The sequence below is a fragment of the Ranitomeya variabilis genome, chromosome 5, assembly GCF_051348905.1.
Source record: "Ranitomeya variabilis isolate aRanVar5 chromosome 5, aRanVar5.hap1, whole genome shotgun sequence".
In the NCBI taxonomy this organism is placed as follows: Eukaryota; Metazoa; Chordata; class Amphibia; order Anura; family Dendrobatidae; genus Ranitomeya; species Ranitomeya variabilis.
This window is the reverse complement of record NC_135236.1, coordinates 679,489,662-679,514,022: the sequence shown is the minus strand read 5'-3', so window position 1 is coordinate 679,514,022 and position 24,361 is coordinate 679,489,662. Positions and strand designations below refer to the sequence as shown.

Below are 24,361 nucleotides of genomic sequence, written 5' to 3'. Positions count from 1 at the left end.
CAGCTCTGGGGTATAATACAGGATGTAACTCAGGATCAGTAATGTAATGTACACAGTGACTGCACCAGCAGAATAGTGAGTGCAGCTCTGGGGTATAATACAGGAGGTAACTCAGGATCAGTAATGTAATGTATGTACACAGTGACTGCACCAGCAGAATAGTAAGTGCAGCTCTGGAGTATAATACAGGATGTAACTCGGGATCAGTAATGTAATGTATGTACTCAGTGACTGCACCAGCAGAATAGTGAGTGCAGCTCTGGAGTACAATACAGGATGTAACTCAGGATTAGTAATGTAATGTATGTACACAGTGACTGCAGCAGCAGAATAGTGAGTGCAGCTCTGGGGTATAATACAGGATGTAACTCAGGATCAGTAATGTAATGTATGTACACAGTGACTGCACCAGCAGAATAGTGAGTGCAGCTCTGGAGTATAATACAGGAGGTAACTCAGGATCAGTAATGTAATGTATGTGCACAGTGACTGCACGAGCAGAATAGTGAGTGCAGCTCTGGAGTATAATATATGATGTAACTCGGGATCAGTAATGTAATGTATGTACTCAGTGACTGCACCAGCAGAATAGTGAGTGCAGCTCTGGGGTATAATACAGGATGTAACTCAGGATCAGTAATGTAATGTACACAGTGACTGCACCAGCAGAATAGTGAGTGCAGCTCTGGAGTATAATACAGGAGGTAACTCAGGATCAGTAATGTAATGTATGTACACAGTGACTGCAGCAGCAGAATAGTGAGTGCAGCTCTGGAGTACAATACAGGATGTAACTCAGGATTAGTAATGTAATGTATGTACACAGTGACTGCAGCAGCAGAATAGTGAGTGCAGCTCTGGGGTATAATACAGGATGTAACTCAGGATCAGTAATGTAATGTATGTACACAGTGACTGCACCAGCAGAATAGTGAGTGCAGCTCTGGAGTATAATACAGGAGGTAACTCAGGATCAGTAATGTAATGTATGTGCACAGTGACTGCACGAGCAGAATAGTGAGTGCAGCTCTGGAGTATAATATATGATGTAACTCGGGATCAGTAATGTAATGTATGTACTCAGTGACTGCACCAGCAGAATAGTGAGTGCAGCTCTGGGGTATAATACAGGATGTAACTCAGGATCAGTAATGTAATGTACACAGTGACTGCACCAGCAGAATAGTGAGTGCAGCTCTGGGGTATAATACAGGAGGTAACTCAGGATCAGTAATGTAATGTATGTACATAGTGACTGCACCAGCAGAATAGTGAGTGCAGCTCTGGGGTATAATACAGGAGGTAACTCAGGATCAGTAATGTAATGTATGTACACAGTGACTGCACCAGCAGAATAGTAAGTGCAGCTCTGGAGTATAATACAGGATGTAACTCGGGATCAGTAATGTAATGTATGTACTCAGTGACTGCACCAGCAGAATAGTGAGTGCAGCTCTGGAGTACAATACAGGATGTAACTCAGGATTAGTAATGTAATGTATGTACACAGTGACTGCAGCAGCAGAATAGTGAGTGCAGCTCTGGGGTATAATACAGGATGTAACTCAGGATCAGTAATGTAATGTATGTACACAGTGACTGCACCAGCAGAATAGTGAGTGCAGCTCTGGAGTATAATACAGGAGGTAACTCAGGATCAGTAATGTAATGTATGTGCACAGTGACTGCACGAGCAGAATAGTGAGTGCAGCTCTGGAGTATAATATATGATGTAACTCGGGATCAGTAATGTAATGTATGTACTCAGTGACTGCACCAGCAGAATAGTGAGTGCAGCTCTGGGGTATAATACAGGATGTAACTCAGGATCAGTAATGTAATGTACACAGTGACTGCACCAGCAGAATAGTGAGTGCAGCTCTGGGGTATAATACAGGAGGTAACTCAGGATCAGTAATGTAATGTACACAGTGACTGCACCGGCAGAATAGTAAGTGCAGCTCTGGAGTATAATACAGGATGTAACTCAGGATCAGTAATGTAATGTATGTACTCAGTGACTGCACCAGCAGAATAGTGAGTGCAGCTCTGGGGTATAATATAGAATCAGTACAGGATCAGTAATGTAATGTAAATGACATATCTGATTATTATCGGTGACTTCCCTGCACTCTGATTGATCTTCCCCATTTTTTCTGGGTCGGGTGTCAGTAACTTTGGAGGGCGCGGGTGCTATGATATAGGGGGCATTATTTGACGTTTCGGGGTCCTGGCCATTCCTGGGTATGTAGCTCTCTATTAGATGTCCCGGCTCCTGCCTCCTCCCCTCTTCCCGCCTCCTCTCCCCTATTTTCTAGTCAGATGAATGATCCTTTAGTTGTGGAAGTAGCTGGGAGCGCCGCTGCTCGCTCCTCTGTCAATGAGACATCTGACTGCTCCGATCCTCCGCTGTGACCGCTGCTGCTGTGACCGCTGCTGCTGTCCTGTGCTGTGACCGCTGCTGCTGTCCTGTGCTGCTGCTGTGAGGGGCGTCTCCACTTTTGAGGTGTGTGGACTTTTGCAACATAGTAACATTTTCTCTTTCTCCCTGGTTGTAAATATGTTACCAGCGGCTTCATGAATTCCTAAAGAGACACTAACCCGGGAATTTATCTCCCATGCAGATTATTGCAATCTTTTGTTCTCTGCTATCAGCCAGGGCCGGTGGACCCTCAGCTATTATTATTGCTGACCTTTGACCCTACATTAGTCCTGCTTCCTCTGCAGGGTTCAATGCAAGCTGCAGCTCTCTGTTATCAGCCAACGCAGTTTAGGTAGAGTCTGACTATAGTATTCTTCTATGTGTTGACTGACTGGATTTCCATTATGTCTGCCCCCATAATCAGTGCTCCTTTAAAGGGATCATTAAATACTATGTTATGCCCGTTATGGGGATAGGACCATGGGTTATCCTACTACATGACTTTTTATAATAGGCTGCAATACCTGCCACAGCCTCAAGGGGCACTGTGTGCTACTGTAACCCAGCAGAGGAGTGATGGAAAACTGCAGCACTCCCGCAGGCGGCTTCAGGTACTGCAATTCATATTGATTTTGACATTTTTACGACTTTCTTGGGTCTGATAATTCTCCTGCCAGATTATAACACTTGACTGATCATTATAGTCGGTGCCGATCACTTATTTACTAGTGTTTGGCAGCATTATACTTGTCCAAGCGCCAAGTTATGTTACATTCTCATTCTCTTGTCTTATCCAGCATGTACAGGAAAGCTGGGTGATTGTTACCCAGCTTTCCCAGGTGCAGGTAGAAGTATTCTGTGGGGTGAATAACTGGTTAACTGCTCTGTCACCCGCAGTGCACCTTGCTCTTTACAATACCGCAGCACGGGTAAAGTGTAACACGGCGCTGACGCCATAACATAGATTATTATGGAGGGTATTAGCGGTTACATCCACCAGGCAGATCACGTCCACCCTCCAGACGCCATGGGTTTATATGGTGCTGACTGCTAAAGTCAGATAAATGGAAACCATCAGCATGAAGGAGCTCCCCACAATCCTGTGACCCCCACAGAGGTGGAGGTGCTGCTGAGAACAGGGGGATTGGGGGTCCATATTATGTAACATGCCCACTCTTTATTTTGTCGGCCCACCTGAATGAAATCATCACCCACTTGGAGTTTATATTTAGGGTAAAGGGAGGGAGAACAATAATCGACGCGCCGCCCCCCTAGTGAGTGCAGATAGGTGGAGCAGCAGGGGCCGGGGTAGGCGGGAGTGGGGTGACCTAAAAATACACCGTCATTTAGGGAGAGGCAGTCGCCCCCTGGTAAAGTGCCGCCCGAGGCGTGGGACGTCTTTTCCTTTTTTCTGCTCCTAATTTCCCTAGTGGGTGAGATCCTGTTGGGGGGAGCAGTCTCCAGACACTTTTTCAGGACGATTGAATGTAGTTTTACAGAATTTTACAGAAATACCAGGAATACAACAGAACATTCCTGCCACATATTGCACAGCGCTTTATTAGAGATCTCGTGTCCTCATTAGTTCCTCCTGTCAGCCTCCTGCGCCTTTAAATAAGTGTCCCTATAAGTAGGCCTATAAGTGCCTCCTCGGTGGGCTCCTCAGCCCGCGGGGCGGGGGGCTTATGGGGGGTCGATGACAATCTGGAGTTAATTGTGTTGTTTTTTTGGGAGGAATTTTACCGTTATCAGGACCATGACCGGAGGGATCGGGAGCAGCGCGTCATCCGCAGGGGAGCAGAGACAGTATCACACAGGAGAGGATTAGATACACGGCTCAGCAGTCAGAATCACACAGGATGGGATTAGATACACTGCTCAGCAGACAGTATCACACAGGATGGGATTAGATACACGGCTCAGCAGTCAGAATCACACAGGATAGGATTATATACACGGCTCAGCAGTCAGTATCACACAGGAGAGGATTAGATACAAGGCTCAGCAGACAGTATCACACAGGAGGATTAGATACACGGCTCAGCAGTCAGAATCACACAGGATAGGATTAGATACACGGCTCAGCAGTCAGTATCACACAGGAGAGGATTAGATACACGGCTCAGCAGACAGTATCACACAGGAGAGGATTAGATACACAGCTCAGCAGTCAGTATCACACAGGATAGGATTAGATACACGGCTCAGCAGACAGTATCACACAGGATAGGATTAGATACACAGCTCCGCAGACAGTGTCACACAGGAGAGGATTAGATACACAGCTCAGCAGTCAGTATCGCACAGGAGAGGATTAGATACACAGCTCAGCAGACAGTATCACACAGGAGAGGATTAGATACACGGCTCAGCAGACAGTATCACACAGGATAGGATTAGATACACAGCTCCGCAGACAGTATCACACAGGATAGGATTAGATACACAGCTCCGCAGACAGTATCACACAGGAGAGGATTAGATATACGGCTCAGCAGACAGTATCACACAGGAGAGGATTAGATACACAGCTCAGCAGTCAGTGTCACACAGGAGAGGATTAGATACACAGCTCAGCAGTCAGTATCGCACAGGAGAGGATTAGATACACAGCTCAGCAGACAGTATCACACAGGAGAGGATTAGATACACGGCTCAGCAGTCAGTATCACACAGGAGAGGATTAGATACACAGCTCAGCAGTCAGTATCACACAGGATAGGATTAGATACACGGCTCAGCAGACAGTATCACACAGGAGAGGATTAGATACACAGCTCAGCAGTCAGTATCACACAGGATAGGATTAGATACACGGCTCAGCAGACAGTATCACACAGGATAGGATTAGATACACAGCTCCGCAGACAGTGTCACACAGGAGAGGATTAGATACACAGCTCAGCAGTCAGAATCACACAGGAGGATTAGATACACGGCTCAGCAGTCAGTATCACACAGGAGAGGATTAGATACACGGCTCAGCAGACAGTATCACACAGGAGAGGATTAGATACACGGCTCAGCAGTCAGTATCACACAGGATAGGATTAGATACACAGCTCAGCAGACAGTATCACACAGGAGAGGATTAGATACACTGCTCAGCAGTCAGAATCACACAGGAGAGGATTAGATACACGGCTCAGCAGTCAGTATCACACAGGAGGATTAGATACACGGCTCAGCAGTCATCACACAGGAGAGGATTAGATACACGGCTCAGCAGACATTATCACACAGGAGAGGATTAGATACACGGCTCAGCAGACAGTATCACACAGGAGAGGATTAGATACACGGCTCAGCAGTCAGTATCACACAGGAGAGGATTAGGTACACAGCTTAGCAGACAGTATCACACAGGATAGGATTAGATACATGGCTCAGCAGTCAGTATCACACAGGAGAGGATTAGATACACGGCTCAGCAGACTGTATGACACAGGATAGGATTAGATACACGGCTCAGCAGACAGTATCACACAGGAGAAGATTAGATACACGGCTCAGCAGTCAGTATCACACTGGAGAGGATTAGATACACGGCTCAGCAGACAGAATCACACATGATAGGATTAGATACACGGCTCAGCAGACGGTATGACACAGGATAGGATTAGATACACGGCTCAGCAGACAGTATCACACAGGAGAAGATTAGATACACGGCTCAGCAGTCAGTATCACACCGGAGAGAATTAGATACACGTCTCAGCAGACAGAATCACACATGATAGGATTAGATACACAGCTCAGCAGACAGTATCACACAGGATAGGATTAAATACACAGCTCAGCACATAGTATCACACAGGATAGGATTGGATACACGGCTCAGCAGTCAGTATCACACAGGATAGGATTAGATACACAGCTCAGCAGACAGTATCACACAGGATAGGATTAGATACACGGCTCAACATTCAGTATCACACAGGAGAGGATTAGATACACAGCTCAGCAGACAGTATCACACAGGAGAGGATTAGATACACGGCTCAGCAGACAGTATCACACAGGACAGGATTAGATACACGGCTCAGCAGACAGTGTCACACAGGAGAGGATTAGATACACGGCTCAGCAGACAGTGTCACACAGGAGAGGATTAGATACACGGCTCAGCAGTCATCACACAGGATAGGATTAGATACACGGCTCAGCAGTCAGTATCACACAGGAGAGGATTAGATACACGGCTCAGCAGTCAGTATCGCACAGGAGAGGATTAGATACACAGCTCAGCAGTCAGTATCACACAGGATAGGATTAGATACACGGCTCAGCAGGCAGTATCACACAGGAGAGGATTAGATACACGGCTCAGCAGTCAGTATCACACAGGAGAGGATTAGATACACAGTTCAGCAGTCAGTATCACACAGGATAGGATTAGATACACGGCTCAGCAGACAGTATCACACAGGAGAGGATTAGATACACGGCTCAGCAGTCAGTATCACACAGGAGAGGATTAGATACACAGCTCCGCAGACAGTGTCACACAGGAGAGGATTAGATACACAGCTCAGCAGTCAGAATCACACAGGAGGATTAGATACACGGCTCAGCAGTCAGTATCACACAGGAGAGGATTAGATACACGGCTCAGCAGACAGTATCACACAGGAGAGGATTAGATACACGGCTCAGCAGTCAGTATCACACAGGATAGGATTAAATACACAGCTCAGCAGACAGTATCACACAGGAGAGGATTAGATACACTGCTCAGCAGTCAGAATCACACAGGAGAGGATTAGATACACGGCTCAGCAGTCAGTATCACACAGGAGGATTAGATACACGGCTCAGCAGTCATCACACAGGAGAGGATTAGATACACGGCTCAGCAGACAGTATCACACAGGAGAGGATTAGATACACGGCTCAGCAGACAGTATCACACAGGAGAGGATTAGGTACACAGCTTAGCAGACAGTATCACACAGGATAGGATTAGATACATGGCTCAGCAGTCAGTATCACACAGGAGAGGATTAGATACACGGCTCAGCAGACTGTATGACACAGGATAGGATTAGATACACGGCTCAGCAGACATTATCACACAGGAGAAGATTAGATACACGGCTCAGCAGTCAGTATCACACTGGAGAGGATTAGATACACGGCTCAGCAGACAGAATCACACATGATAGGATTAGATACACGGCTCAGCAGACGGTATGACACAGGATAGGATTAGATACACGGCTCAGCAGACAGTATCACACAGGAGAAGATTAGATACACGGCTCAGCAGTCAGTATCACACCGGAGAGAATTAGATACACGGCTCAGCAGACAGAATCACACATGATAGGATTAGATACACAGCTCAGCAGACAGTATCACACAGGATAGGATTAAATACACAGCTCAGCACATAGTATCACACAGGATAGGATTGAATACACGGCTCAGCAGTCAGTATCACACAGGATAGGATTAGATACACAGCTCAGCAGACAGTATCACACAGGATAGGATTAGATACACGGCTCAACATTCAGTATCACACAGGAGAGGATTAGATAGACGGCTCAGCAGACAGTATCACACAGGATAGGATTAGATACACAGCTCAGCAGACAGTATCACACAGAATAGGATTAGATACATGGCTCAACATTCAGTATCACACAGGATAGGATTAGATACACAGCTCAGCAGACAGTATCACACAGGAGAGGATTAGATACACGGCTCAGCAGACAGTATCACACAGGACAGGATTAGATACACGGCTCAGCAGACAGTATCACACAGGACAGGATTAGATACACGGCTCAGCAGACAGTATCACACAGGATAGGATTAGATACACGGCTCAGCAGACAGTATCACACAGGAGAGGATTAGATACACAGCTCAGCAGACAGTATCACACAGGAGAGGATTAGATACACGGCTCAGCAGACAGTATCACACAGGACAGGATTAGATACACGGCTCAGCAGACAGTATCACACAGGATAGGATTAGATACACGGCTCAGCAGACAGTATCACACAGGACAGGATTAGATACACGGCTCAGCAGACAGTATCACACAGGAGAGGATTAGATACACGGCTCAGCAGACAGTATCACACAGGATAGGATTAGATACACGGCTCAGCAGACAGTATCACACAGGACAGGATTAGATACACGGCTCAGCAGACAGTATCACACAGGAGGATTAGATACACGGCTCAGCAGACAGTATCACACAGGATAGGATTAGATACACGGCTCAGCAGACAGTATCACACAGGACAGGATTAGATTCACGGCTCAGCAGTCAGTATCACACAGGAGAGGATTAGATACACGGCTCAGCAGTCAGTATCACACTTGTGGTTGGCAGTGTAATGGTTAATCACGGCTGTTTGATGGCCGCTCCTTGTGTCTGATGTGGTTTTTCTTCGTTCCTGATGAATCTTTGATGACCGGTCACGATCCCATGCGACTTCTGTACACCGGGTACACGGGCCGGGCAGGAGGACCTACCTCCATTACCTGAGCCTCTCATTACACAATGCTTCTGTTTTCACCTTTTCTATGAGTTTTATATTTATGATGTTTATTGACTGGAGAAACCTGAAACAAGTCTGTGCAGTGTGCAGAGGCAGTGTGCTGTACCGCAGATGACACTCCCTGTGACAACTGCAACATCTGGAACTACGTGGATGTAAGCGGTGGTCACCAGGTGGGCAGTCATCAGGTTGCTAGGCAAAATATCAGACAGTTATACGCATTTACTCCATAAAACACCCAGGAATACCCCCCAAGATGCCCTCTATAGGGAGCGGCGTGACGCTCTGGTGGTGGCACTCTCGCAGCAAATTCATGGTTGTTGGTAAGTATGATGTTTGTGGTTGCCATAGAAACAAAAGAAGCAATATGGCCGCCATTCGTCAACACAGACGGTGACGGCCTCTCTGGACAAGTGGCCCTTATATCAGTGCAGTCCATACCAGGTCTCCATGACGACACTAGGCCTGACTGGAACCTTGCAGTAGTGCAGCCTCAGGCTTCAGGCCTGTACATTCCAGTGGTCATGTCTGAGCATAATATTGCAGAGGTAAAGGCCGTATTAGCGTCCTGATGCTCGCAGCGCCTGCTCGCTGGTGTCACCCCGGTGTGGAATGTTCTGCCGCTTTGCTGTTGATGAATGGGTCGATTCAGCGTATACGGCCTCTCATGTCACGGCAGAGCACCAACTGGCTGAGTAACATCCCTTGTCTGTCCGCAGGGCAATGGGTCGCAAGAGCTGCGAAGAGGCCTGGAACAAGGCCGAAAAGTCGGAGGTTCTGCGCGCCCCGTCAGAAGGTCCGAAGCCCGAGGCCAAGATGGAGGACAGGGGGCAATGGGGCAACAAGGTGGAGTTTGTCCTGTCCGTCGCCGGGGAAATCATCGGACTCGGGAACGTCTGGAGATTTCCATATCTGTGTTATAAAAATGGAGGCGGTGAGTGCACAACACGATACGTACAGACCCTTAAAGGGTTACTCCGAAATCCCCTACAAGTCACAGCTCGTGAGGCGGCACCTCTGTACGGTGATAATACCCTGCGGTATTTTATCGAAAATATTCACTTCTCCCTTTATTCCACGCTCGGCAGCCGAGGAATGGCTGTTTTAGGGGCTTTGCTTATATACACGGTTCCTGCTAAATATATTCAGCCCCCCATATTAATATCAAACCCCTGACCAGAGCTCGACAGGCTCTAATATACACAAATAGGACTATCCTGGAACACTGGTTACACAGTACAGTTTGTTTTAGGGAAACTATTTATAAATGATCCTTTATTTGCTCCAGATAAATGGGATTTATTGTCCCATACAAAAAAGGCGTTTTACACTCACCACATAGGTCTTTTTAACCAAATTTATGTCCAAGTTTTGCACATACTTTACAGAGAAAGAGTCTATGATTACTTTAGTCATTAATGCCCTTATTCTATTTCACTGCTATGTGCAAGTATTGGCAGTGATACCACTGCCCGATATTCAGGACAATCAGAAGGACTGTATCTTAAAAACAGTCTACATCAAACAGCAGCAGACAAGCCCTAAAATTGCATCTTGGAAGATGTAATACATCTATGCGTAACGGACTCATCAATCAGACCTCTACAGCCTACGTTTCCAAGCTTCCAAGGGGCATTGTGCAATAAATGAGTAGGTTTATACTCAGCCAAGGGGTTGAGACTCTCCCACCGCTCCCTGTAGCCGAGTCTCCCAGGCAGGCCTTAATGGAGTATATTCTCAACGTGCCGCCGGTAAATAGGAATAGCGTCTACCAACGCGTTTCGTCTTCTTTGAACCATCAGGGGAGAAGGACGTCTATCCTCTTTCAAACTCATGCAGTCATTTATTAATGTCAGACCCTATAACTATATTCAGACCCCCCATGATACCACTATATTAATATCAGATCCCAGATCAGACACCCTAAATATATTCAGACCTCGCAAATTAGTACAACCCCTGGCAAAAATTATGGAATCACCAGTTTTGGAGGATGTTTATTCAGTTGTTTAATTTTGTAGAAAAAAAGCCGATCACAGACATGGCACAAAACTAAAGTCATTTCAAATGGCAACTTTCTGGCTTTAAGAAACACTGAAAAAACAAGAACAAAAAATGTGGTAGTCAGTAATGGTTACTTTTTTTAACCAAGCATAGGGAATTGCTGTTGCCAGATCAGCTTTGCAGCTTGGAGCCTTGTCATGGACCATTTTCTTCAACTTCCATCAAAGATTTTCAATTGGATTGCGATCCGGACTATTTGCAGGCCATGACATTGACCTTATGTGTCTTTTTCAAGGAATGTTTTCACAGTTTTTCCTCTATGGCAGGATGCATTATCATCTTGAAAAATGATTTCATCATCCCCAAACATCCTTTCAATTGATGAGATAAGAAAAGTGTCCAAAATATCAACATAAACTTGTGCATTTATTGAAGATGTAATGACAGCCATCTCCCCAGTGCCTTTACCTGACATGCAGCCCCATATCATCAATGACTGTGGAAATTTGCATGTTCTCTTCAGGCAGTCATCTTTATAAATCTCATTGGAACGGCACCAAACAAAAGTTCCAGCATCATCACCTTGCCTAATGCAGATTCGTGATTCATCACTGAATATGACTATCATCCAGTCATCCACAGTCCACGATTGCTTTTCCTTAGCCCATTGTAACCTTGTTTCTTTCTGTTTAGGTGTTAATGATGGCTTTCGTTTAGCTTTTCTGTATGTAAATCCCATTTCCTTTAGGCGGTTTCTTACAGTTCGGTCACAGACGTTGACTCCAATTTCCACACATTCGTTCCTCATTTGTTTTGTTGTGCATTTCTGACATATTGTTTTAAGTTTCTGGTCTTGATGCTTTGATGTCTTCCTTGGTCTACCAGTATGTTTGCCTTTAACAACCTTCCCATGTTGTTTGTATTTGGTCCAGATTTTAGACACAGCTGACTGTGAACAACCAACATCTTTTGCAACATTGCGTGATGATTTACCCTCTTTTAAGAGTTTGATAATCCTCTCCTTTGTTTCAATTGACATCTCTCATGATGGAGCCATGATTCATGTCAGTCCACTTGGTGCAACAACTTTCCAAGGTGTGATCACTCCTTTTTAGATGCAGACTAACGAGCAGATCTAATTTGATGCAGGTGTTATTTTTGGGTATGAAAATTTACAGGGTGATTCCATAATTTTTTCCTCAGAATTGAGTGATTCCATAATGTTTTCCCTGTGATTGGTTAAAAAAAAAGTAACCATTACTGACTACCACACTTTTTGTTCTTGATTTCTTTTAGTGTTTCTTAAAGCCAGAAAGTTGCCATTTGAAATTCCTTTAGTTTTGTGCCATGTCTGTGATCTGCTTTTTTTCTACAAAATTAAGCAAAATTAATGAACATCCTCCAAGGTCAGTGATTCCATAATTTTTGCCAGGAGTTGTATTAGACCCCTGATCACAGATATACAAGACCCCAGACCAGTCCATTTGACCATATTCAGACCATGGACCTGATCCCTATATAATATCTAACCCTTTTATTAATATCAATCCCTATTCCAGACCCTAAATTAATTTTAATTTTGGACCCCAAGATCATACCAGCCCCCCTAAATATATTTAAGAACTAAGAACCTCACCAAGAACCTCACATTTTTTATGGTATATAATGTTTACAGAGTGCAGTTGCATAGTCTTTATATATGTATGAGGAAAAGCTAGGTATCACAGGGTGAGCCAGTGAGGGAGGCTAAAAACAAAAAGGGGTCTCCAGGCAGTAGCATAGTATGTGAGGGGGACGTGGGTGGTTATGCTGGGTGCCGAATTCTATTGGAGGGCAAAATCTCTCCCTTAGGGCTAGGATTAGTGTAAGGGATTGGGCTAGGGTTAGGACTAGGATTGCGGCTAGAGTTTAGGCTAGGCTTAGGGCTAGGGTGAGGTGTAGGGCTAGAATTGGTGCTAGGGTATTGGGCCAGGGTTAGAATTCAACGTTGGATTAAGGCTAGGGATAGGAATAGGATTGCGGCTAGAGTTTGGGTTAGTTTTAGGGCTAGGGTGAGGTTTAGGGCTAACATTGAGGCTTCGGTATTGGCTAGAGTTTGGGCTAGAATAAAAGGTTGCGTTAGGGATTGAATTAGGGATAGGACTCGGATTGTGGCTAGAGTTTGGGCTAGCCAAGGCTAGGGTGAGGTTTAGAGCTAGGATTATGGCTTGAGTATTGGGCTAGGGCTTGGGCTAGAATTCACGGTAGGGTTAGAGATAGGACTGAAATTGCGGCTAGAGTTTGGGCTAGTTTTATGGCTCGGTGAGGTCTAGGGCTAAAATTGAGGCTTGGGTAGGGCTAGGGTTTGGGCTAGAATTCAAGGTTGCATTAGGGATTGGATTAGGGATAGGACTAGGATTGCGGCTAGAGTTTGGGCTAGTTTTAGGGCTCGGTGAGGTCTAGGGCTAAAATTGAGGCTTGGGTTAGGGCTAGGGTTTGGGCTAGAATTCAAGGTTGCATTAGGGATTGGATTAGGGATAGGACTAGGATTGCGGCTAGAGTTTGGGCTAGTTTTAGGGCTAGGGTGAGGTTTAGGGCTAACATTGAGGCTTGGGTTTTGGCTAGAGTTTGGGCTAGAATAAAAGGTTGCGTTAGGGATTGAATTAGGGATAGGACTAGGATTGTGGCTAGAGTTTGGGCTAGCCAAGGCTAGGGTGAGGTTTAGAGCTAGTATTATGGCTTGAGTATTGGGCTAGGACTTGGGCTAGAATTCACGGTAGGGTTAGAGATAGGACTGAGATTGCAGCTAGAGTTTGGGCTAGTTTTAGGGCTCGGTGAGGTCTAGGGCTAAAATTGAGGCTAGGGTTTGGGCTAAAATTCAAGGTTGCATTAGGGATTGGATTAGGGATAGGACTAGGATTGTGGCTAGAGTTTGGGCTCGTTTTAGGGCTAGGGTGAGGTTTAGGGTTAGGATTATGGCTTGAGTATTGGGCTAGGGTTTGGCCTAGAATTCAAGGCTGGGTTAGAGCTAGGGTTAGGACTAGGATTGGGAATATGAATAAAACTAGGATTGTGATTAGGGTTTACAGCTAGCATTGGGGCTAGGTTTGGGGTTAAGGTTATCCCTAGGGTTAGGGCTAGAATTGGGCTAGGGTCAGGGCTGGTGTTGGAGCTCAGGTTAGGTCTAGTGTTTGGACTAGGATTAGGATTGGGACTAGGATTAAGTTTGGGGCTAGGATTAGGACTAGGATTGCAGTTAAAGTTATGGCTAGGGTTAGGGCTAGGACTGAGGATACGATTGTGCTAACGGTCTACGAATTAGAGCGTGTAGGATACTTGTATTGTACCAAGTGAGGGTCATCCACGCTGCGCCACTGTATGAAAAATGCCGAACCACTGAAAGAATATTTTGAAACACGTCGATAATAATACCGCTAAACCACAGCTCCTTGTATACTGGTTCCTTATCATTTCTCCAGCAGGGCGGAATAATCCTCTAATTTTTCCTCTCTACACTAATCCAATGAGCGGCGCATCCTCCGACTTCACGCGTTTCAGGTCTCGAGCTCTTCGAGCCCCAGAACTGTTACGACCGCGGTGATTCTAGATTACCAGGCAGTATGTTCTGGATTAACAGCGACTTGTGTCTTTGTGGCAATAAGTAAAAGTCGTCAGGTTTTGATTTCCACCTTTTTTTTTGCCAATGTTCCTAGTGCAGAAGTCACATGATGGTGAAAACCGCACAGTTTGTAGACCGTCCCTTTCGGCGGCCCCGATCCTTTGGAGTCACCATATTGTTTTCCTGTGTTGTTCGCATCCCGGGGAGGCCAGACTCCGCAGATAATGGCAGAGAAACTGGAAGAGTCCCGGCGGCACCGGGAGATTTCCCAGCATTTGTCATCCATTGAAGTCATTGCCGGGGTCGGAGGTCGGCGGCCCCCAGGCGTACAACGTATTTATAGGGCCTATTAATCAGCCATCATTAGACAGCGTGATACATAATTAATTAACCCGTTGCTCTGTCATGGCTGGCAGCGGAGAGCGCGGATGAGTAGGGCGTCCATGGGAGTTCTCAGAGAGGGTTGGTTTGACCCTTTGTGAGTCCGCGGGGAGTCCGCGCTCGCTTCACACTTATTAGGTGGAAGAATGGAGCTCCGGATCACTTCACAGGCTGTTTTGTTCCAAGTTTCCGCTGCTTTCAAGATTGTTCTTTTTTTTGGGGGGTGGAAGAAGAGAGCAGAGGGAGGTTTAGTAAGTGGAGATGGGGGTCTCTTTAACCATTTCCTCACCAGAGAAGCTGCCTATAACGCAATATATCTGTCGAACGGCAGCTCCGAAGTGGTTAATGCTGCAAGAACACGGGGCGGGCAGGAGGGCGTCTTAGTCAGGATAAATAAGACATCTTGTTTGTGAACATGGAGCCCACACATAGCGGTTATAGCGTCCCCTCCTGCCCGCTTCGTCTGACATTGTTTAATAGGGGGGGAGGGGATTTTGGAAGTTTTGTAAGAATCAATGAGATATTACAAAGGTCTTTTATGAAGAACTGATGATATCCTGACAGGGGGTATTCATCTTACTTAGTGCTATCTTCAGTGCCCTGGCTATCAAGTCCTCTGGAAATCTCAGATCGCAGCGAGAAGCACTTGGTACAATAACTTGTGGTTGTCTGCAGCCGCCACTAGGGGGAGCTTAAGAGCTGACTGCATACTGGGGCAATGGAGCAAATCTGTATGCAATGAGCTCCCTCTTGTGGTGGTTTGATATATAACGTAACTTTATAGTGATGGAGAAGCAGAGGGTATCAGAAAACAAACCAGTACCAGAATATCGGCATGCAATGCCCAATTAGTGCACTACTGCCATACAGTGCATGCATATTTTCTTATAATACCCACATAACATGCCATATAGTGCCCAACTGTCGCACTACAGTGTTCAAATACTAACGCCATACAGTGCCCCAATCCCACAATGTGAATAAAACCGCCATACAGTGCTCAGATAATACCGTCACATTGTGCAATGTGCATTACAATTGTATATAGTCTAGACTCCAAACTGATACATTGTAACAAACCGTCAGCGCAGGAGACAGATTTGTGCAGCTGAGTTCTGTGACATTATGCCCTTGTGTTACCAGGAGCCTTCTTCATCCCATATCTCATCTTCCTCTTCACCTGCGGCATTCCGGTATTTTTCTTGGAGACGGCGCTGGGCCAGTACACCAACCAGGGAGGGGTCACAGCGTGGAGGAAGATCTGCCCCCTCTTTGAAGGTTAGTATTGTGTGCCCCATTCTTCATTCAGCTCCCTCACCCAGTTTCACACGACCTGACGGGGCAAAGAGCCATAGAAACCAAGACGCTGGCAGCATCTTCTCGGTCAACATTTATCAATGAGCACACCACCGCAGTCAGGAGGATGACCTCATTCATGCAGATGACTTAGGGCCTGTTCACACCATTAGATATTTTACCATAAGGCCACTTTAGGTTTTAGGAGGGTCTTCACAGTATTTTTAGATTAGTATTTTGGGATTTTGATAATTCCTGTTCAGCTTCCCAGACTCATTTTCCTACTAATCCCACCAGATTTAATGCATTACTTTCTTGCATAAATCTTCTGTTTAATATTATATCCCCGAGATAACCCGAAGCAGTCTTAAGAATTTATAACTCCTGGAAATGTAACTTTGATTTCCGCAATTCACACTTGTTTTTTATGAATTATGCATAATATTTTTTTTTACTTTCAGAGATTGCCATCTAGTGGCAGCTACTAGTGAAGCAACGTCCAGTAGCCATTTATACATTTTGTAGACACCTTTGCATTTTTGCAAAGCATACGGACTGCTGTCATATCACTCACTCTCATACATCCAAAATCTCATAAAGAATCCCATTAATTACCTCTTGAAGAATCTTAATTTGAGCATGCACGTTAGATGGAAATCAGTAGATTAACCAATTTTGACAGGCAATCTGTCAAGAAGTTTTTTTCTACTCTCCCTCGTCTGCAGTTGTTGAAGGAAAGAAGATTTGGGCATGTTTGATTTCAGCATACTCAGTCCTTTTTTCCTGCAGAAGATAAGCTACTTTCTTAGTTTGTTTCTATTTCCCATTCACCTTTGCAAACACATTTATGCTCAGCAAGTTGTGCATGTATATGTGGTAGATAGGAGAAATAGCTTAAATAGGAATACCTATAATTCTAATAGCAGGTATATAAAGTGTATGGGCAGATTTATAGAATTAATGTTTATATGAATAATCTTGTAGAAAGGGAACCGCAATGGGGTTTACACTAACTCCAAAGTCATAATAAGTGAATTACAATTATATGAACATCATGTACTAAATGCTACCTACTCTCTTTTAGGTATTGGATATGCCTCGCAAGTAATAGAAAGCTACCTGAACATCTATTATATTGTTATCCTCGCCTGGGCACTCTTTTATCTCTTCAGCTCATTTACAGCTGAGCTACCTTGGGCTCACTGCAACCACACCTGGAACACAGGTAAGAAATCTTGGTGTATGTAACTTATATATATATACAGTACATGAAAGTTTCAAAGATTTGGTTGCAGCCCTGTGGACCTTCTCTTTACTTTTCTTTATAGCCAACTGCATTGATGATCTTGCATATTCTGAGAATTATACAGCACCCATAAATGCTACATCCCCGGTTGTGGAATTCTGGGAGTAAGTCAGATTGCCCTGTTACATTGCATTGTACTGTACAATTTACCTATATGTCTGTAAATCTATATTGTGATAACCTTTACCTTCACAACTAGAAATAGAGCATTGGGCCTTTCTGATGGGATTGAGAACTTGGGAACCGTCCGATGGGAACTTGCACTGTGTCTTTTACTGGCCTGGATCGTTTGCTACTTCTGTATCTGGAAAGGGGTCAAATCCACTGGAAAGGTGATTCTGGATGGTTTACCTTATGTTATGGATACATTTTTTTTTTTTTTTTTGAGGGGTGGACTACAACTGGCTTTTCCCTTAGACTAAAAAAGGGTGTAAGGGCATTTAACGGGTGTTGTTGCTCATACAGGTTGATTGTAGTAGGGTCCCGCTGTGGGGGTAAATAAGATACCAAATACATTTTCTCTTTTCTGTGGGAAAAGTTTGATGGGCTCTGCCCCAATATATTGCCTTCACAAACGCCCCAAACTGACAACCTTTTTATACACTTTATTTAAATGGTAGCATTAGATAGGGAACCATTGTTGTCATCTGTGTGGACCACTATAAATGTACATTTCATGGGAGTAAAAAAGGTGAGATAGTCAGCCTCATAGCCCATTCTAAACTGAAGCCTCAAGAATTGATCAGTACAGAAACAGCCTATAAAGTATCCTTGCGTTAAAGCTGTATGTAACATGATAGATAACGATATGTACTTCTCAATACTGCCCCCTTGTGTCAGGTGGTATATTTCACAGCCACATTTCCCTATGTGATGCTAATCATCCTACTTGTTCGAGGGGTCACTTTACCTGGAGCATACGATGGAATCGTGTTTTATCTGAAACCTGATATCACGCGGCTCAAGGACCCTCAGGTGAGGTGGGTCACGGGCAGTAATGAATGCACTAATATTTATTTTGGGTGGGGGCTCAAATTTCTGATTGCTCTGAAAATGGCATTGTCTCCCAGTATTCCTATAATATGCTGCACAGTTCCGAGACAGTTGAGCTTAGATACTCAGCTCAGGACACATTATCAATTATGACAAGCTTAGATTCTCGTCTCAGCTAACAGTTCTATGATTCTATGAGTTTAGTACATGAAAGGCTTAGATGTAGCAGCACAGCAGACAGTATCACACATGATAGGTGTGTAAACATCGGATCAGCAAACAGTATCACACATACACTTGCTGAGCAGACAGAATCGCACATCTGGGCTTAGATACACTGGCTCATTAGACAATATCCCACATGATAAGCTTAGATTCACTGGTCAAGCTGGCAGCATCAAACATGATTGGCTTAGATACACAGCTCAGCAGACAGGACCACACATTGTAAGCTTTTATACACAGGTTCAGCAGACAGTACCACACATGATAAGCTTAGATGCACAGCTCAGCAGATATTGGGGTAACTGTGACTTTTCCACACTGCAGGTCTGGATGGACGCTGGGACCCAAATTTTCTTCTCATACGCCATCTGCCAGGGTTGTCTGACGGCTCTGGGGAGCTACAATAAGTACAACAACAACTGCTACAGGTACAGGGGCAGTATCTAGTCCACATGCCGCCCTGGTCAGGGGGTAGTAAGCGGTCTGCATACCGCCCTGTCCACGGGGCAGTGACCAGTCTGCACACCACCCTGAATACGGGCCAGTAACCGGTCCGGACGCTGCCCTGGCCAAGGGGCAATCGTTTGTATGACAAACCAGCATCTTGGTCAATTTGCTTCTCTTGACTTGTCCACGCCTCATGTTTCCTGAGCATTGTCTCTCCTCTTCTTCAGGGACTGCATCGCTCTTTGTTTCTTGAACAGTATTACCAGCTTTGTCGCTGGATTTGCCATCTTTTCGGTGTTGGGGTTCATGGCGCGGGAGCAGGGAGTCCCAATTTCACAAGTGGCTGAATCTGGTGAGTTGAATGCTTTTAGTTACTAGATAAATGCCTGAAAAGACCATATGAGGCCTAACTCATTATTTATGAAGAAATGACAGCAGTCACAAGTCAGGCCATAAAGCTCTTGTGGAGTCCATGGGGGCATGACATCCTCCTCAGGATTTTTTGACCCCTGAGGTTCCTATGATGGAACCTTAATTGTAGGCCTCTTGTAGAAAAAACTTGATTGTAGATCACTTACAGAAGAACCTTGATTGCAAGATTCTTGTCGAGGTCTCTTGACTTTAGCCTTGTAGCCTTCTTGTAGGAGAACCTTGATTGTAGACTTCATTTAGAAGGACCTTGGTTATAGGCCTCCATTAGATAAACCTTCATTCTAGAATTCTTGTAGAAGAACTTTGATTGTAGACGTCCTTTAGAAGAATTCTGATTGTAGACATCTTGCAAAAGAACATGGTTGTAAGCCTCTGGTAGAAGAACATTTTCATAAGCGTTTTGTAGAAGAATCATGATTGAAGACATTTTGTAGAAGTTCCATGAAGATGGATATCTTATAGAAGATTTTGATTGGAAATTTTTTTATTGTAGGCATCTTGTTAATGAACCTTGTTTGTAGACCTCTTGTAGGAGAAACATGGTTGTAGACTTTTTGTTATAAACCTTAATTTTAGACCTCTTGGAGAAGATCTGTCGTCATAGACCTCTTGTAGAAGAACTTTGAATGTTGACCCCTTGTGGAAGATGCTTGATCATAGACCTCTTGAAATCTAATCTTGATGGTAGACCTCTAGATGAGCTTTCATTATAAATTTCTTGCAGAAGAGCCTTGATTTTAGACCTCTTGATGTGGAACCTTGATTTTAAATCTAGAATGAAAGAATCTGGAATATAGACCTCTTGTACTGTAAACTCCTTCTAATATAATCTTCATTGTAAAGGTGTAGAATATAGAAGAACCTTGGTTTTAAGCTTATTTTGGAAGGATCTTGATTGTAGACATTTTCTAGTCTACCCTTCATTAAAAATCTTTGGGTACTGGAAGACTGTTAACTTTTAGTAGAAGGATCTCGAATGTAGACCTCTTTTAGAAAAATCTTATTGTAAACCTCACCCAATATAACCGTGATTGCAGTCCTTGTTTGTAGACTTCTTGTAGAAGAACCTTGATTTTACACCTCTTCTAGTTCTTGTGGGCAAGGTCTTCTATGCACTTGTACTGTTCGGTCACGTACTGAGCGTTGTTTTGTTATAAATTGTATACCCTGGAATTACGGGTGCTATAAAATCAATAGTAATAAATAATAATCATAACCCTGACTTTAGATCTCATTTAGAAGAACCTTGATTGTAGACGTCTTGTAGAAGAACTTTCATTCTAAAGTTTGATCGAAAACAAAGTTGACATCACGTTGACTATGAAATCCTGTAACGTCGCATTGTCACTCTGATAATTGTAATCTGCTGGGGTAGGATATCCCAAAAAATGACGCTCAGTGTGAATTATAGGCAAAGTTTGTTCTACCTTAATTTCAGAGTCTTGAAATGTTCTTTTTATCGCAGGTCCCGGGCTAGCATTTATTGCCTACCCAAAAGCAGTGACCCTGATGCCGGTGTCCCCTCTTTGGTCTTGTCTTTTCTTCCTCATGCTCATCTTCTTGGGGCTTGACAGCCAGGTATTGGTTAGCAAACAAATGCAGGAGACATTTTTTTGAGCCGTATTCTATATTTGGAAAATGTATTGTTTGTTATTTTTGGTCAACCTTTTATACAAGAGTAATTTCTCTGTTTCTGTCCAAGTTCGTCTGTGTGGAGAGTCTGGTCACTGCCATTGTGGACTTGTTCCCTGAAGTGTTTCGTAAGAAGTACCGCCGAGAATTCCTCATATTGGGCATCGCCATCATCTGCTATCTTCTGGGCCTCATCCTTCTAACTGAGGTATGGAGGCACACAGGGGGTAGACTCATCGGTAACTGTCCTAATGCGATATTTAGATGACAATAGACTTTCCAGTTGTAATGTTGGTTTTCCGTTTAATGGACCGGTCGGCGCTTTCTCTTCTTCTTCTTCATAGGGTGGCATGTACGTCTTCCAGCTATTCGATTATTATGCCGCCAGTGGGACCTGCTTGCTCTGCGTGGCCATCTTTGAAGTGGTCTGCGTCGGCTGGGTTTATGGTGAGTCTGGGGATAAGACAAGGTTTCACGTTGCCAGATGGCGTAAAGATTCACCCTGATCCCCATTCCCTTTCAGGTGCTGACCGCTTCTATGATAACATAGAAGACATGATTGGTTACCGCCCATGGCCGCTGGTAAAGTTTTGTTGGCTTGTTCTCACCCCCGCCGTGTGCATGGTGAGTTGTACTGAGCCGTTGCGGGTCTACTATCATTTTTTCCACTTTCTTTAGACTGCATTGTCCTGTGGTTGTGGGCCTTTTCATATGGTTTCTCTTCCTCAGGGGACGTTCCTATTCTCCCTCATCAAGTACACACCCCTGAAGTACAATAACCGTTATGTGTATCCTCCCTGGGGCTACGCCATTGGCTGGCTGATGGCCATCTCCTCCATGATCTGCATACCAGTGTATGCAGCCTACATAACGCTGAGGACAAAAGGTCCATTCACCCAGGTAAGAGTCTGAACGGCTTTAGCCATCCCATCAGATCCACCAAATTTTGTCTTATAATATTTTTTTTCACCTCCCAGAGGCTGAAGCAGCTTGTCACTCCGCACCTCGACCTTCCGCAGCCTAAGAAATATCTCACAGAATTTGGCAACCCCAGGAAAAGTGGAGCATTGGCAGTAGAAGCTAAGGATGGTCTCATCTCACCAGATAAGGAGACGCGGTTCTGATCCAGCTACTTGTTACAGGGACTTGTACAGCCAAGGAGTCTCCTCCTCCACCACCTCACCCTTTAGGAGGGCGTCTGAGACACAAGCAGTCCAAAACGGTCATTTGCTACCCCACTGACAACCCGTTTCCTCTCTTATGCCCCACCCTAAAGTGAAATCCCCAGCCCACTCCCCTCCATTGTAAGTTCTCTTCCCCCATATCTCTCACACTGACCTGTTTTCCACCAGCAAATGATGGATTGCTGTTACAGATCGCCGCCATCAGGGGGCGATGTACATTCCAGCCTAGAGACTTAGATGCTGCATTCGGCAACACCCTAATGACTTAGAGACCTTAGATAAAAAGTGTTGTGGTTTCCGTCTATCCTCGGAAACATTTTATAAAGCGTGATGTCATACGTAGATGACACTAGTCTGCTAAAACCTATGAAGGGATTGAACAGGACGGGCCCCGACCTCAGGGTCCAGCGTCCGCCATAACATGGACATAGAGATACTGTTGCAATGAGGATCATGCAAGTTTATAGGTGTATCAAAGGAATTATAATCACAGAAAAAAATTGACTTTTTTTGTATGTGGCTGGTAAGTAACAGAGTGAAATACTGGCAAAATCTCTGCAGCCGCCATGTTTTTTTTGTAAATAAGGCAGCTCCCTCTCCCCCTCTCCCAGCAGGAAGTCACAGCATGATCTCAATCATGGATCAGCCAAGTCAGCAGCATGGCAGCGCTCTCCCTGTCACTTCCCAGAATACATCATATAAGTATATACTGTCAGCCAACATGTATACGCTCTGATGGGAAGTTGTGGTTTTGACTGACAGATGGGGGGAGGGGAAAAAAAGACCATGTAATTTACAGTGCACAAAAGGCGAATTTCTGCATCTCAGTGTACTGAAGACTGTAAAATAAAATAGTGTTGTATTAGTTTCTTCATTGTGATCTGTGTGGTGTGGAGGCGTCACAATGCTTAATGGTATGCAGCCAGTGATGCCTTAAAGGAACCCTCCACCTTTGTCAGGGTGGAGCATGACAAAGGGATTCTCTCATAGGTGTTTCCCTTTATTTTCCTCAAGCAATACCCAACAGTTTTTTTTGTCTGGATTGTCTCATTAAAAGTAACTTATAGGGCAGCTCGATCTTTAAGTTTGGGTTGTGATTTGTCGTAGAATGTTCTCCCAACTAAAAGGCAATTGCTTGACAACTTGACCATGCTCTACTGGTTAGACCATACTTGAAGGCAAAACCATACCTGATGACTAGACCATACCTGATGACTAGACCATACCTGATGACTAGACCATATCTGATGACTAGAGCATACCTGATGACGAGACCATACCTGATGACTAGACCATATCTGATGACTAGAGCATACCTGATGACGAGACCATACCTGATGACAAGACCAAACATGATGACTAGACCATACCTGATTTCTAGACCATACCTACCAAACAAGATGACTAGACCATACCTGATGACTAGACCAAACATGATGACTAGACCAAACATGATTACTAGACCATACCTGATGACTAGACCAAACCTGATGACTAGACCAAACCTGATGACTAGACCATACCTGATGACTAGACCAAACCTGATGAATAGACCAAACCTGATGACTAGGCCAAACATGATGACTAGACCATACCTGATAGCTAGACCATACCAGATGACCAGACCAAACATGATGACTAGACCATACCTGATAACTAGACCATAACTGATGAATAGACCATACCTGATGACTAGACCATACTTGATGGCTAGACCATACCAAATGATATGACCATACATGATAACTAGACTAAACCTGATGACTAGACCAAACCTGATGACTAGACCATACCTGATGACTAGACCATACCTGATGACTAGACCAAACCTGATGACTAGAGCATACCTGATGACTAGAGCATACCTGATGACTAGACCAAACCTGATGACTAGACCATACCTGATGACTAGAC

General features: G+C 44.6%; 1 protein-coding gene across 1 annotated transcript; it reads left to right on the top strand.

The window, feature by feature from the left end:
- Positions 1–2,316: 2,316 nt before the first annotated feature.
- On the top strand, positions 2,317–23,524 carry LOC143777057 (sodium- and chloride-dependent betaine transporter-like). Its single transcript, XM_077266997.1, has 15 exons — positions 2,317–2,506; positions 9,669–9,883; positions 16,076–16,210; positions 17,313–17,453; positions 17,557–17,638; positions 17,734–17,866; positions 18,375–18,509; positions 19,077–19,180; positions 19,427–19,551; positions 21,097–21,209; positions 21,334–21,471; positions 21,608–21,710; positions 21,787–21,887; positions 21,993–22,163; positions 22,241–23,524. The coding sequence occupies exons 2-15, from the start codon at positions 9,673–9,675 to the stop codon at positions 22,385–22,387; spliced, it is 1,839 nt and encodes a 612-aa protein (XP_077123112.1). The 5' UTR covers positions 2,317–2,506; positions 9,669–9,672; the 3' UTR covers positions 22,388–23,524.
- Positions 23,525–24,361: the final 837 nt, after the last annotated feature.